This window comes from Pogona vitticeps, chromosome 5 (genome assembly GCF_051106095.1).
Source record: "Pogona vitticeps strain Pit_001003342236 chromosome 5, PviZW2.1, whole genome shotgun sequence".
NCBI classification, from domain to species: domain Eukaryota; kingdom Metazoa; phylum Chordata; class Lepidosauria; order Squamata; family Agamidae; genus Pogona; species Pogona vitticeps.
The window spans coordinates 143,862,308-143,878,861 of NC_135787.1; the positions used below are offsets into that span (position 1 = coordinate 143,862,308).

Genomic DNA, 16,554 nt, shown 5'->3' on the forward strand with positions numbered 1-16,554 from the left:
CAGAAGTAACACAAATGGCAAAAATTAAAATAGCAGCCTTTATTTGCAAAGCTTATCTTATCTCAGCTGGACAAATGAATTGAGTGCCAAATATAGAATTCTTACCAGAATCACAATAGAGCAAAGTATAATTTATTTTTTACATAAATAGGAAGTGAACGGTCTTTGGTCCTTTTCCCAACTGTGCCATATTAAATATCTGCATTTTTATCTTTACTAATATCCGCTGTCGGTAGTTCTTTTGCTGACAGGCCTAAGCCTGTGATTTCCTTCCATATTTTAATCCTTACTAAAACATACTGCACTATGGTTGTAAAAAGAAAGATATATAACTATCACTGAATTTCATTTATTATAAAGTGACTCAGTACTGCTCCAGATAGTAGTGCTACAACACATTGTTCTGTCTCCATGTTTATTGCTTGATGACTGAAGTTCATCGGACTTACTGTGAATTGTGTCCTGATACCAGATTCTGTATTACTGTGATGCTAAATAATGTTGCAGTACTCACTCTTCACATATGTGGATAATGGTTTGCTGAGTCTTGTCCTCATCATGCCCCCATGTTCATCCTTTGCTTTTTCTGCCATGATCTGTTTCCTTCCCACCATTTCTATGGGCTTCTTCTTTGGTGCTTTTTAAAACTAAGTAATGCATGTCTTGTTCATTTCTTATATTTGTTTTTGTTTCACCACTGCTCTTGTAAGCTACTTTCCCCCACAACTATTAATTATTTAATGCTAAAGTTCTTCAGTGTTATACTTGCACCTTGATGATGTATGGTCTCACAAACTTTGTAAGCCAACCACACAAGTGTCCAACAAAAATTGATGGTCAACTACTGTCATGTTGACATGTAGCCCTCTTGCCATTTCTTCCCGCTGTTTACAATGTTTTAATATTCCTGAAATGTTTTGCAAGCACCAAGAGAAAATAATCACAATGCAGACCTTTTTCTTATTTTGTGTGCTACTTCTTGACGTATGTCAAAACAGGCAAGCATTGATTGTGGAGAAACATTATTCTCTCAATGAAGAAATTAAACTCAAAGTCACACAGAGCCACACTCTGGTAGAAAGAAGGGGACGAAGTGGAAGAATGCAGGCAAACTGGAAAAGGAGAAGTATGATGGAAGGTAGAGACAGCTTATTTTCACAGCAAATGCCATTCCCTATTTCTCCAAATATCCACACATCAGTAGGAAGGACCAATCTGTTATGCAGATGCATACCAGCAAAAAGTGATGTGGAATTCATCAATACAGCTTTCCACTCATCCCAGTATTTGGAGGGGTGGGGAAAGAATAGGAATATGTGAAGGAATGTATCCTGTAGAAAGTGAGATGAGAGTAAAACAGTTTGGACATTAAGGAATGCTAATAACCTTGACTTGGACATTAGATGAGAAGAAATGCTCAAAGAGCCCTTAGTTTTGGATTCTAGATCAGACCTTTAGCTAGTTTTATTTTGTTAGCTGTCAAAAGCTGAAAGAAAGCAAAATATGGTGCAAAAGATTTCCAGAATTTTCTAAACATCCACACTAATTATAATCAAGTATAATAAAGTAAATATGACAAAAATCTTACTTACAGCTTATGGTAATGCCAAGCTCCACATTATGCTTCTTTGGTAGTTTTACATGAAATGTTCCACTACTTGGTATGACTGATTCTGTAATTAAAAGTTGTTTCATTTATAGCAAACGCCAGTTCATCATTCACACCTTGCCCATTCATTAAAAGTAATATACAAAGTCTCAGTCAAGGAACTCAAAAGCACATTTTGCATACTTTATGTTAGCAATTTAAAATCTAAGTTTTGTAAATTGCATGCCATTACTCTTCAAAGGGACAGACATAAAAACAAAAGTTGAAGTCTGAATGTGTAACTTAAAACTGTCATCAAAAACTGGATATGAATGTTGTGTCAACTGGAATACAGTTCTTGTTGATGCAAACACACCTGCATGTGTACAAATGGATCTGTCCAAGACAACAAAGCTGTCCTCCCTCTCTTTTTCATTGTGTGTCCAACTCAGTGCAACCCTTACTCTCTAGAAAAGAAAGCTACTTTGATTTCCCCATCCAATGTATTGCCCTTGTGTTTCAGCAAATGAGTGATCAATTCTAATGCATTTGTACCAGGATTGGAGCTCACTTTCCAGGAGTTTTCTTATAAGACACCGGGTGGGAATAGGTCCCAAGTTTTGAAACAAAAATCCCAATTGACATGTTGCAAAATTTACACTTTGGTCTTTAGATACTGTTCTTATAAAGTGCCAACTTAAGTAACACATGGTGTTTCTAACACACAACTGGCAATTAATGATTTTCCCTAAATCTGATATACATTGCACTTTGGGTAATTCCGGTGTATATGTAAGAAAGATAAGAGTAATTTCACAACTTATAGAATACAGTATTAGTCATTTCTGGATGAGTTCTGAAAGATTCAGTACAAATACAAGGTTGCAGAAAAAGATTCATGATAGTAAGAAAATACTGACAGTGCAAGGTTGGGGGCTGTGCATATAAATAGCAAGTTCAGATTCAAAAGCAAACGGTTTGAATTCACAGCATGTTAGAAAGATAAGAATAGTTGAGGATTCTTACCTGCTACATCAAATTCTATTTCCAAAGTGACCTTGCTGGTGATAGATGAGTCTCTGAGTAGCTGATTAGCTTCATCAAATGTGCTATCTTCTGTTGGGATCCCATTTATGGCCAGTACTCTATCTCCTATTTGTAGGATGCCACACCTTATACACAGTGCAAAACAAATGAGCCATCAGATCCATATAAGTACAAAAAGAAAAAATTTAAAAATCTAATTCAGTCTTTACAGGAGATTCAAGACACTTAACAGTCTTTACATTATAAACCAGTTATGATGCTAAAACTTTGTAATATAGATTTAATTTTATTCTGCATGAAATCATATTGCTCCCAACTATTTGATACAGCCATCATGATGGCAGAAGGCGAGGAGGAATTAAGGAACCTTGTAATGAGGGTGAAAGAGGAGAGTACAAAAAACGGTCTGAATCTCAACATAAAAAAAAACTAAGATCATGGCCACTGGTCCCATCACCTCCTGGCAAATAGAAGGGGAAGATATGGAGGCAGTGACAGATTTTACTTTCTTGGGCTCCATGATCACTGCAGATGTAGACAGCAGCCCCGAAATTAAAAGACGCCTGCTTCTTGGGAGGAAAGCGATGACAAACCTCGATAGCATCTTAAAAAGCAGAGACATCACCTTGCCAACAAAAGCCCACATAGTCAAAGCTATGGTTTTCCCAGTAGTGATGTATGGAAGTGAGAGGTGGACCATAAAGAAAGCTAACCGCCGAAGAATTGATGCCTTTGAATTGTTGATCTGGAGGAGGCTCTTGAGAATCCCCTGGACTGCAAGGAGAACAAACCTATCCATTCTAAAGGAAATCAACCCTGAGTGCTCACTGGAAGGACATCCATAAATGTTCTCTAATTAATATAGTCCAGAATTGCTCATCAGAGGCAATCATCTAGATAAAGACACTGGTGCAAGCTACCCTTCTCATGCCCTATCAAAGATTTTAAAAGCCTAGTATCATAAAGAGAAAATTTAAAATATACTACATTTTTTCACTGAGCAATGTTCAGTAGTTTAAGAGAAACTTGAAAATAACTAACCAAGAGCAACCAAAGATAAGTTCTTAGAAATAAACAATTAGGAGCAATAATCTTAAAGAAATGGTTGTTGTGGGTTTTTCGGGCTCTTTGGCTGTGTTCTGAAGGTTGTTCTTCCTAACGTTTTGCCGGCCACAAAGACTGGTGAAACGTTAGAAGAACAACCTTCAGAACATGGCCAAAGAGCCTGAAAAACCCACAACAACCATTAGATCCCAGCCATGAAAGCCATCGTGAATACAAATCTTAAAGAAACTCACCTTTCTGCTGGGCTGTCAGCCTCAATATAGGAAATCAGGGGCGGAGATGACAAAGTCTCAGTAGCAAACACACTGCCCTGAAGCTGTATCCCAAAGCCCACAATGGGGTCAGCTGTCAGCACTACTTCTGTTGTTTCTGTGTGGACAACCTGCCCAGCCAGGCCAACAGTGCTAGAGGCTAGTGACACTGTAAAGCACATCCAACCAGAAGCAATGACATTCAAAATTAGATAGCAGAAATTAACTAATTTTGTCAATATACCATGTGTAATGAAGTGTAACAAACATTAAATATTATGTTAACACTCTTAAGATTGAAGGCCAGCAGGTATTTAAACAACCACATAAAGATTTGAACAGATAACTAAAAACCTGTTAATATCATAATTTTTGATATTTTGATATTGCTTAGATATCCAATTATTGTGTAAAACGTCGATCCTTAGTCAGTCAAGGCTTGGATGTACAAGCTTGGGCTACTTGATCCTTCTAATATATTTCCAAAAGGAGCAGAAATAGTTTTCACTGAGAATGGACCCATCACTCATTTATAAACAACTCACAAGGCAGCAGCCATTGATGACTACTGAAGCTTCTGCTTCATGAAGCTTTCAGTCATTCCTAAAGTGTAGCTTTCTCTAAACAATGTTAGATTATTGTTCCCATCATCCAAGCACCATGGCAGCTGACCATCCTAGCTGGTGAGATGGGAATTCTAGTCCAACACCTCTGGAGGGCAGATAGTTGGAGGCAGCAACTACAATGACTTCTACAGAATAATGGAGATGCCATAGCATATAGTGAATTCTACAGAAATCAAATTGCAACATTATCTACCTCCTGAGAAACCTAGCAGAAAGAGTAATTGTTTTATAATGCCTTCATTAGCCTTTGTGTAAGTTCCATAAATGCTTGCCTGTTGGTATCATTCTTTGGTATTTACTTGTGCTCTCTGTGTTTGTGTGTGTATATGTGCACATGCATGCTCTCTCTCTCTCTCTCTCTCTCTCTCTCTCTCTCTCTCTCTCTGTAAATATATATATTTTTTCTGGAAAAAATAAAAGCCTTTTAAGCCCTTAAACACTATCCATTTACTAAAAAATCTGTATGTATATTGGCCAAAAGCCTACTACTTACATACACTGGTGTATTATAATTGTCAGTGGTGAATTACTATCAGTTAGGGAGTCAATGCTTCTATTTCTTGTCACACACCTAACACATGACCTCATACATGATGAGGAATACAAGCATTGACTTCTTATGTAGCCAGAAATTATCAGTGAGATTCATACCATTTGACTTATGCTGGCATATGTAAATAATAGGATTCTGACCAACAGAAACTAAAAATGTGCTGGTAAGTTGGTGATCCTAACATTGATGACTGAGAGTTGTTCAGCAGACTTGGGAAGTGGGAATTATGATGTGGGAAGTGGAAATGATGATGACAACTGGCTTGCATGACATAAAACTGTGCATGGGGATCTTGGCTAATATATTGCTACAAGAAATAATTAGATGCAGTCAGCTAGCTCAGTGAGTTGGAGATATGGATGCAGAGCCAGAGTTCAATTCCAGACAATACATTCCAGGAGAAGATCCAGACTGCGTAGTCTTGGGCAAACTGCAGAATCCAAGAGCACCCTCAGAAGGAGGCAATAGTTAACCACTACTCTAGACCTAGAAAAACCTGAAAAAGGTTGTCATACATCAGAATTTAGAGCACATAATTGTTAATATATTATTTTGAGGGTGATCTGGTTTTGAACAGGCAATTAAGAGCCAACAGTTCTACAAAAGATGTGCTTCCCTCTCTCTCTCTCTCTCTCTCTCTCTCTCTCTCTCTCTCTCTCTCTTGATATGGACCAATTTGGCTACCTGGATTTTTGGACTGTCCTGATTGCAGGGCTAGCTGTGGAGCTTGTTGTTCTGAGCACCCTACAATTGCAAAGTTATCACTACTTTTCCAGATATATAAAATTGCATCCAATCATTTAACTCAAGGGTAGAGAAAGTTCAGTGTCAAGAGATCATTTTCCAGACCCCAAGACCCACTGGGAACTGTACCAACATTTCCAAATCAACCTACTTCTAATTTCTTTAAGACGAATCTTGAAAAAACAGAACAGAACTTTGAGAATACATAGAACTTTCCATACTTTTTAAAATGGAAAACTGCTGTTCCCGAAATTATGATGCCTACAGAGGGATTTTTTTAAAGTGTGTGTGTGTAGGTATCTGGAGATAACAAAAAGAGCTGGGGAGGGGTACCTAATTCCCATAGATAATTAACCAAATGAAGAAGAACATGTAGAAGTATTTCTACTTTAACAAAATTGATAGTTGCCACATAATAGTCTATAACAGCCAAGATCCAATGTTGTTCCTTTACTAGATTCCGTTGCTTCCATCTGAATAGATGATTTCCCTCCCTCTGGAAGGCCACTGTGCAACCCTAAAAACCTGCCGTGGGTGGCTGGAAACACACAGAGCTACTTTTTAGTTCTACAGAGAGCTGCAGAAGAGATGGAGGGAAGACAGCTTTCATTCTGTCAACCCTGTGTGTTGAAACTCACGCCAACAGACACAAGATTTGTAAATCCTGATGTTCAAGCATGCACAGAATAACTCAAGATATCTACTTTAATGTTTACATGGTTCATTGTACAAGCACTGTGGTAAGGTAAATGTGTGTGTGTGTTTGTATGAGCCCATTGCCCAAAGTCAGAGGCAAGTAACAATGCTGTTCTCCCTGAAGCAGACACTTCAGCCATTAAAAATCAAGGGAAGAATATATATAAGAAAACAAATAAAGCAAAAAATCAAGTGTAATAAACAGTATGTGATAGTGTGGGGTATCTTTAAGTTTTATGGCTGTGTGTTTAGAAAAAAAAACCCTGCATAACTAATGCAGTCACTGCAAAACTTCTGTTAATAAAATGTTTATGGTTCCCTGCGCCAGCACAGTTTACTGCCAGGCATTTGGGAAGATCACATTAGTTATGCAGGCTTTTCCACACAAAGGGCAATGAAAACTTTATTGCACTCTCAGTCATACATATTCTAGACTCTTCCAAGAAAAACAGATTTAGGGGCCTCTTCGTAACTAGTTATTACATCAAACCTTGAATGCATTAGAGAAAGAAAGAAGCTGTGTGCAAACACTACTACTACCGCCATTCCATAAGGGTCTCATGTCCCCAGGATTGCCACTGTTGCAGCAGTGGTGGTTTTCTCAGGATAGCTACTGTATTGCTGCTCCTACTGCTATTCTCTAATTTCTCAGACTAGCTCTTGGTTTTGCAGTGGAACCTGCCCTGGCAGCAGAGATTCTTGAATGTCAAAGACTTTCTGCCCATCCCAAGTCCCCCAAAGACTTCCCAAGCACTAAAGAGACCCATTGGGAGCCTCAAAACCTGGGGGTAGGGGTGGGTTGAAACGTTTTAATCAGCTATAAAAGGCATCAGCTGATGATGTCATCAGCCTCACACAGTGTCATTTTACACAACTGGCCTTCAGCCACTGTGAGAAGGTAGCAGATGAAAATGGTGATCTGTTTCAGTTAAGGAGTGGGCTTATAGAGCCAGCTGACCCTACTGACCCAAAGCCTATTAGTATCACACAGTGTGAATTGGAAATTGCAGAGCACCCTTTTGTTAGCACTGTGCAGGAAAATGCAATGGTAAAGCACTTCTGAACCTTAATTACCTTGAAAATCCTGAGCTGCTGAAGGTAGGATAACATTAAAAATAGTCCATAACTGACTAAATTGGCTTAAATATGTTTAAACTAAAAATAATATTACTAATGTATCAAGTTACATGTGATGCTCTCTTTTTCATAATAGGTGACAGTTATACTGATCACTTTGACATCAGAGTTCAAAGACATCAGAGTGCCTTTATTGCCATTTTACAGAAAATCATTCTATCTACAGTCTTGACCATCGTCTGCCACATCTAACTGCTGAATAGGAATGAGGTTTTCCTCACTGAAAGTTGAAAGAAGAATTCCTTAGAAGACTATCACATAATTTCACTTGCAAATGGAATGTTAACACATTTCATTCTGTGGTGTATGTGTATTTTCAAAATATTGCTGCCATGTTAGTGCTAGTTGATTTTTAAAAGATCTTGTTGCCATTTAGCAGTTATCTGAATTTAGCTGAGGCAATAAAAATGAAGCATATAATTGAACACTTCCTTCTGCTCAACTATAATGCACATAAAATAATCCTTAATAATCCCAAACAAACCCAAGTTGCAATGTAGTTCTTGACATGTGTCAGATTTACTAAGCACCACTGAATCAATAGACACATGGTCACCTACATGAGCTTTTGAAGTCCTTCTTTTTCATTCTCCTTCTCATCATTGTTCCTCGTGGGCTGGTGGAGTAGAGGCTGCGAGGTAAAGTTCCCATATTTAAGGAACTCAGACTGTATGCACTCATGGAAGCTGGAGAAAAGGAGGATGATACCAATGCTGCGGAAAGAGAAAGAAACACTTTGGCACAAAGCAAGAGGACTGAAATACATGCCTATTACGGTCTATTAAAATCACAGGACTGTGAGCGTGACTTACAGCAATGGTTTGTGTGCATCCAGTGACAAAATCACAAACTGTACAAACATATAGCAGCATAGTCAGGATTTTCAGAGTTGTGTGAACCAGGCAAAATTTGTATTTGCTAGTACAAAAAGGTAACTTGCAATCCTGTTACATTATTTTCATCAACAGTGTTAAAGCAACTGGCATTCTCATAATAAAAGCAACTGATAGTTGTTCAAATCCATGGCTGTGTTAATTAATTAATGCACACTAGCGTGGTTAGACACACTGAATCAGTAATGAATATTTTTAGAAATGGTGATTTCTGACATATATGTTGCATAGAAAGATTATGTTTTTTTAAAGGCAATAAACTGGACACTGTCAGATAGTAGGTTTGGAAGGTTGGATCCCTCAAGAGTTTTCAAACCTCTCCCCTTCTCTACAAAAAGACTTAAGTTAAAGCAGGAAAAATGCATGTCAGAAATGACCTTGCACGGGTGTCAGAAAAAGTGAAAGACTGATAACGTGGAATGGTTTTTAAAGGCTGAAATGGGGGAAAGAGTGAAAGAACAAGAGGATTGTGTGATTTTAATAATAATAATAATAATAATAATAATAATAATAATAATAATAATAATAATAATAATAATAATAATAATAATAATAATAATAATAATAATAATAATAATAATAATAATAATAATAATAATAATAATAATAATAATAATAATAAATGAAAAGCATGGAGTATTACAAAGGTTTTTTTGAGGAGGCGTTTTCTGGCATTTCAAAGCTGGCATCTTGCAATGGTCAGGGTGGTAGGTGTTATAATGGTGGTAGGTGAGGGCACCGCTTTGGCTGTTGGCATAGGGATCCCACAAAGGTTGCCTGTTGCTCCTCTGAACCTTCACTGCCCACATGAAAGGATGAAAAGAAACAAAACAACAACAAAAAACCAGAGAACAGGGAAAGTGACTGGCTTACATAAATAAATTAATAAGTAAAAAAAATATGTTGGCAATTTGAAAAGAAAGGAATTCTGCCTCTTGAGACCCCTTTTTTGCTGGTCAGCAAACACTAGTATTTTCCAAAGATGGCAATCTTTCATAGACCCAGAACTAATGCATCTTATGCCTTTTTAAAAAGCTAGTCAGTACTCAATCAATTTTTAATCTACTTCTGTCTTTGGATGCTATGATTAAATCCCTTTAACGGACACATTTCAGTTATCATGATCACCACACATGATGTACAATTAGTAATTAAGGTCTGAAAATATCCACCCATTTGAAAGTTCGTGTGTGTGTGTGTGTGTGTGTGTGTGTGTGTGTGTGTGTGTGTGTGTAAAAAACAAAATAAAATGAGGGAGCATATATCACAATCTGCATAGTAACTCGGGGCAGTTTACTTGCCAGTCATTTCAATTTACTGCTCTGACATTTTAATTTTAACAGCATCCATCACCGGCATTATATTATCTTGGGCAATGAACTCCTATCTCTCAAGCATCAGCAGAAAAATTCCATTTACAGGAATTTATTAATAAAGACAAAGCAGAAATCTAAAGTCATCATTTATTGTTCTAAAATGTGATTTCATACTATCTGCACGCCTAGTACAGGAAACAGTTGAATTCTCTCTTGTAGTCAATCTTGTGTCAGACAGACCTTAAACTTGGCGGCGGGGGGGGGGGGGCAGATCTGTCAAAAAGTAAAAGTAAGTGAAAAGGATCCATCAGTTGATTAAAGCCAGTACTCTTCCAGAAAAAGCTGGTTTTATATTATTATTAAGTTATCAAGTGAAATTTGCAAGACAGCATATCTAAATGTGATAAAAGCAGCTTGTTTGGACTCAGGTTTCCTTGTCTACATCACAAAATGGGAAGGAGTATGTAGACATAGAATCTTTTCTCATTCATATTTTGTGAATATTTTCTTCTTGGGACATTTTACTCAGCATAAGGCTATAATAATTCTGCAGCAACAGATATGAAATATCTTCAGTACAACATGGAATTATACACCAGTGGTGAGTACTTTACCACCAAAAGAAACCAAGAAGGGAAAATGGAAAACAGATGTTACAAACTAAAAATAAAATATATACATCGAACTGTGTTTTACCACACACACTGAATATTTTATTTTCCATGTAGATAGGGAAATGTTTTCTAGTCATGGCAAGGATATTTTACACCTGTGCTGGAATGCTGCATGATAAAGAAATCAAATCAAAATATGTTTCTCATGTACTTGCGGAAAAGTTGCTGCAACTTTTTATATGCAGGGCCTAGACCTGCTTGGGCTGGGCCCTGCATATAACATCACACAAAGTCTTGCTCATGGACACGTAGAAAAGTGGCAGCTGCTATCCCCTATTGTTCAATGCTACTTGTGTCCAACCGGTAATAATAATATTTCAAAACAGTGAGATTATGGAATTGAATAATCTCAGTATTACATAATTTTTTTAGTCTATACTGACATTATGGTACTCCATAATCACCTTTATAAAGCTGGTGTGTTCTGGTGCTCCAGATCAGAGTACAGTACAACCGTTCAGCTGCATTTTTTAACCTAAAAGCTCAACTATTAATTGGCTAACAGCAGGATCTCATGGTTTCTGCAAGGGCCATTCTCTGATCTTATCCAAGATCAGAGAATCACATCTGATTTCAAAAGAGGTCATCATCAGCCCTTGGCTCTCTCACCGCACTCCTTTGGTAATCATATCAATGTCCATTTCCCTGCTACTACATCTCTGATGCTTCGGAGATACGTGGAGTTTTTTGTTTTTTGTTGTTGTTTTTTTTGCATTGGATGATTGGCAGAGGCCTTGGATCCATAGAATACAAAGCCTTCCTAGTCCCTTACCATGTCCCCAATATAGTGAAATATTCTTATCTACTATGGATCTGTTCTAAATAATTCACCTCCTATTGGAAGCAACAAGAGAAAAAGTGTAGCAAACAGATCCAAACTCAGAGGAAGAGGAGGAAATGCTATTCCTCTCTTTACCTTGGCAGCAGAAGGTAGAATGATACAGACGTTTTAAGGGCAGAGCTTGCTGTAACTAACAGTAGAAATTAGATAATTGTAGAATAATTGAGTTGGAAGGGGCCTGTAAGACCATTGCGTCTAACCCTCTATTCAGTGCAGGAATCCAAATCAAAGCAGATCTGACACAATTTGCATTAAGCTGGCTTTTCATCAGATAATTGAACTATACTGCATCATTCAGAATGGCACAAAATCTGGTGAAAACAGGCCCAGACTGTATAGGCAATTTGGGGCATATTTCCTACACAAGTTGTGCTGACATGTAGGATCTTATGCTTTTTTGAATATCATCACCACTCTCATCATTTTGGACTTTATGCCAGCTTCCCGACAGGCTAGTGTAACATCAACAGCATGAAACCTCTTCAAGTGAAGGATCCCTTGGATATTAAAAGTATAAAGACCTCTCTAAGCAGAAATAACATTAGAGCACAGAAAAGTCAAAGAACAGTGGAGGGTGGCTAAAAGCATGGCACCATGTAAGGTTTCTGCTGGTTTTTTCCCCCCACAAAGAGCAAATCTTCATGGTCTGCACCAAAAGAATCAAATCCTGTTGCTTAGCATAGTCAGTCACAAATAGAGTAGGCCCACTGAATCTGTGGGGATGTGGTAAGTCAACTCTTCTATAAGTTCCATTGATTCAGTGGGACTACTCTAGTTGTGACTTACTACACTAAGCAACAGGATTTCAGCCAGTGTGTCTTGTCTATGTACATTAAAATAAGAAAATCAATTTATCATTTGGGTAGGACATATTCCCTCTTGGCCTCTCCCACAAATGTCCATAGTACAGTATGAAAGACTCCCCACTCTATTCTACTCACATCATCCCTTTATGGTTATTGTACTGAAACAGAGCTCAGACAGTCACTATGTACAATGAAAGTATGTCTTGTCTTTACAAATCATGTTGCCTGAGCCTGTAGCCTTAATGGAGAACCAAGTCATATTCTCTGTGAAGTTCCTGAGGGCCAATATATAACCTTGCATGCGACCTTTCCTCTCTCCATGCTGGTCTTGCTCAAGCAAAGCTTGCCGTTTCATACTTTATATGATTAGTTAGCCCCATAACTTAGATTATACTTAGCCCTCTCTTAATTAAGGTATTAACCCACACACATTATCACTGCCTGTGGCAGTAAAATATGTCATTAATTCTTACAATTCAGCATGGATAGCCTATTCCTATGTCTGTTACTAAGTGAGAAAAATATAAAAATTTTCTTCAGCAAATATGGCTTCTTCATATAAACCAAATGTTGTTTACTTGAGTGAAATTTAGTACTTAAGATTCTTTTAAAATTATAGGCTATGTTGTCTGAAAATGAGCTTATAAATACTTAGCTATCCTGTATTCATGTATAGTCAAATACATGTATAGTCAAAAACAGCTACACTGATCACTTCTTTTTTATAGATGGAGACAAATAAGTAGTTGGTAAAATGGTCTCCTTTTGTTTGAAGTTATCAATGATGTTCAAAGTAAGAGTATCAAGAACATGTATGTCTTCGGAATAGATTTATAAATAGAATCACCTCCACCCCCATATTAAATACAGATTCTAAACTTAGTTTCCCACAGTCTTGAAACATGCTTCATTCTAAGTCCCATTTAAATTAGCATAAACTAACACTCTAAGCATACATACAGGAAGTATGTGCCATTTAACAGAAAAGAGAGTTCTGAAAGAAACTGACTCGGATTGATCATGTATCAAACCAAGGTCATAACAGTGAAAGAAACAAAATACAACTCAAAACAGCCTAATGGTAATTTCTGTCCCATTAGAAAATAGGCATGGAAACTCACGAGAGTGTCACTGGTAAAACCAATGTTTACTTATCTCACATACCTTGGAAATTCTCCTATGGTTATTGTAAGTGGGAATGAGCTTGATGGCACATTAACACAGAGAAAACAGGAAGAAATGCGGTTAAAATTAGCTGTGGAACTGCAAGTTCCCTTACCATGTTCTGGTCCCTTAAGAGCCAGTCGTGTCTGATGATGAGGGAGGATCTCTAGCTTGACATTGTCAGCTGTATTAGCCAAGAACTGTGTTGCTTCTGCCAATGTACAGTACTCCATGCTGGTGCCATCAATGGAAAGAATGTGATCTCCTACATGTAATGCACCACATCTATGGAAAAGGAAAAGGAAAAGGAAACTCTCCACAGAAGTTCATTGGGATTCACTGCTTTCAAGTGATATTATTCACTTTATTTTTCTGCCTCAAATGAGATAAAATTAGTTTTCATACAATCTGCTAGACCATAAATGCCATTAGTGCAAAACTTAAAAATGGTTAAAAAAATTAGATTGCAATATTGATTGGATTATTTGCAATGGTTTGCCAAAAACCAATACAGTATACAAGGAAAAGCCCAAGACATCATGAACAGAATTTGAATGGTAGTGAGTTAACATGAATGAGCAACACAACAAAAGGGAGCAGCTTAGCTTAAGAAGGCTATTCTCTTACACAAGGACCCACTTGATTGTATGGTGAATTATCTGAGAATCAAACATTTTGTTGATTTTTGCTGGTAATCTGTAAAAGGTGGTGATGATATATACTAATTAAATTAATTATTAAACTAGTCATGATGACTAGATAGGCTAGGTAAGTAAAGACAACCTAATATGTGGGAACTGAAGGGGCTAGATGCTACATTTCACAGCACTCAAGAAACTGGCTACTGGATGAGTTCAGAAAAGCAAACACAGCAGTCAGCATCCTGACGTACCAGTCCTGTAGAAAATGTCTTTAGATGGTTACCCCCTGTGAAATGGGAGAAAAACAAAGGGAGAAAATTAAAGTATTGCATCCTTCAGAATAAAACTTGGATCGGAAACCGTAATTCTCATGGCAAAAAGTCCACAGTAGGATTGTACACTAATTGCAATATTTGCAGGATTGCTGAAATGGAAAAACAAAGAATGGCAATGGGGGAAATTGGGGAGGGGCTGTAAATGGAAAACACCATTTGTAGTAACCTTAATATATTCCACAATTTTTGTTTGGAGGAATTCAGAGGCAGAATTATTTGAGTATGTAGTGTGTCTATTAGATAGTGTTGAATTAGGGTTCAGGAGACCTGGTCTCAAATCTCTGCCTGGTCATGGAAACTCACTGGAGGGCGGCCTCCTTGAATATCTAGAAAGGTTTATTGGGGTGGAATGGGAAGGAACCTGACAGCAGATAACACCAATGGGTCAAGGAATGAATGACAACACTATCACACAGATTTTCTCCTAGGGAACTAATTTAAATGATGCCACTGAACAGAAGTTGCATAAAACACACATTTGCAGAAATATCATTCATTTAAATGTGGTTGGGAGAGAAAGATCCCTGGACTGTGTCTAGGGTTAAAAATTCAGTACAGTACACTACTTTTCAAACATGGATTTTCCTCATAGACTATTGAAGTAAGTCATTTAAAACACACACACATACACCAGCCAAAAAACACCCCAGAAGCCAGCTTCTTTTGTTTCTCTGATACTGTAAAATACAACAGAAAGTGTAGCAGTGGGATAGGTCAAGTCTAATGAGTGTCAATTTTGTGTACTCCAAGATTGAATGATGATTCCTTTAAAAACAACAACAGCAACCAACAAACCTGCCAGGATTATAAAGTCTCATAAATTCTGAATGCTGTATGACATTCACCATAGTAAATATTTTATCATGAAAATCATTGCTGGATTTTTTAATGACTGTATCTTAAAAAAAATGATCAGTGTAAATGTCCAAACAACTGGATAGCAAACAAAGAAACTGATCTTGACCCAAGATACAAGCAGAATTTCATACATGCAACAATGTGCTCCTGCAACTTTCTCCTTGCAGCCAAAAGTGCTTGTGGATAGCAGGAACACTGGCTGGGAGGGGGAGAATGGATGTGGCAGCAATCGTAGGGGGAAGGTGCTTGGATGAGTGGAAATGGTTTTCCTTTGCATCTATTTTTTTAGGGTTTACTTGCTGTGCTTATAAATAGGCCGTCACACAGTATTTGTGCAGGACACTGTTAACTGTCTTAACTGCTCCTCTGACTGCTGAATTTTCCTATGATCTATGTCAGTGGTTGTAATACTCACCTGTCTGCAATACTTGCAGATTTAATTTTGTCTATGATAATAACTTGTTTGCTACAACACATCGAGGTAGATAGTGCAACTCCCAGAGCAGAGCCCGCCGTTTTGGCGACTTCGACAAGCAGTGGTCCAGAAGCTGTTGCTACAGAATCTGTAAAACAGCAAAGACAATCTTGTGTGATTACATCTCACACACATTTTCAAGCCCTGCATTTATTAACTACCAAAGTGGTTTTCAAAACAAAATTTTTGTTTTTGTCCTATTCACCAGACAATACTAGGAAAACAACTGGTTATATCTGTTACAGCGGCACTAATTCCTGATCTTCCCAGAATACACACACACACACACACAGCAAAATGCAAAGGTAATCAAAGTAAGAGGAAGTCATGCTTTGCACAGGAGGGTAGAGAAAGTGTAGTGTAAAGTGAAAAACAATTCACTACTTTAAAAGAGACCCTGGAGAAGACCTTTGCTCCAATGCTGAATAGGTTGACTATGCATTGTCCAAATAATAACAGTATTTTCAAAAAGAAGGAAATATTTTGCAAATTCATGCAAAGAAGTATTCATGGAGCATTCTGTGGGACAGTCACTAGTTGTAGGCCAGCGCTATTTCTTCCCTGTTTTAAGGGACTACATAAGTAATGCCAGAGGAAAAAATCCACACTTCTCACCCACCTCTAAAAATAAATAAATAAATGTACTTAAATAAAAATATAGGACACAAAAACAACAGTAAAACATTACAATCCTCTAACTGATATAGAAGCATAGCAAGCTTATCATTCCTGCAGTTATTATATTCTTCCGTGTATTCAATATAGATTCCCTTTGAATTGAGACAGGCAGGACTACCCAGAAAAGGCTAAAATGAACTTGGTTTGAGTTGTGATTTGGATAAGC

The 16,554-nt window shown here is 37.5% G+C and overlaps 1 protein-coding gene across 18 annotated transcripts in view; it reads right to left on the bottom strand.

Annotated features, from left to right (window-relative positions):
• The window catches only part of GRIP1 (glutamate receptor interacting protein 1), a 377,681-nt gene that overhangs the window by 30,177 nt on the left and 330,950 nt on the right, over window positions 1-16,554 (bottom strand). For 10 of the 18 annotated variants that reach the window (XM_073000408.2, XM_073000406.2, XM_078376902.1 and 7 more), the window contains exons 8-13: window positions 15,651-15,798; window positions 13,517-13,686; window positions 8,268-8,420; window positions 3,934-4,120; window positions 2,615-2,760; window positions 1,593-1,673 (exon numbers count right to left, since the gene is read on the bottom strand). In XM_073000408.2, coding sequence (XP_072856509.2) covers window positions 1,593-1,673; window positions 2,615-2,760; window positions 3,934-4,120; window positions 8,268-8,420; window positions 13,517-13,686; window positions 15,651-15,798 — 885 coding nt within the window. Of the gene's footprint in view, window positions 1-1,592; window positions 1,674-2,614; window positions 2,761-3,933; window positions 4,121-8,267; window positions 8,421-9,243; window positions 9,400-13,516; window positions 13,687-15,650; window positions 15,799-16,554 lie in introns of all 18 variants that reach the window. The other 8 variants (XM_073000404.2, XM_073000407.2, XM_073000400.2 and 5 more) reach the window with 1 other exon arrangement.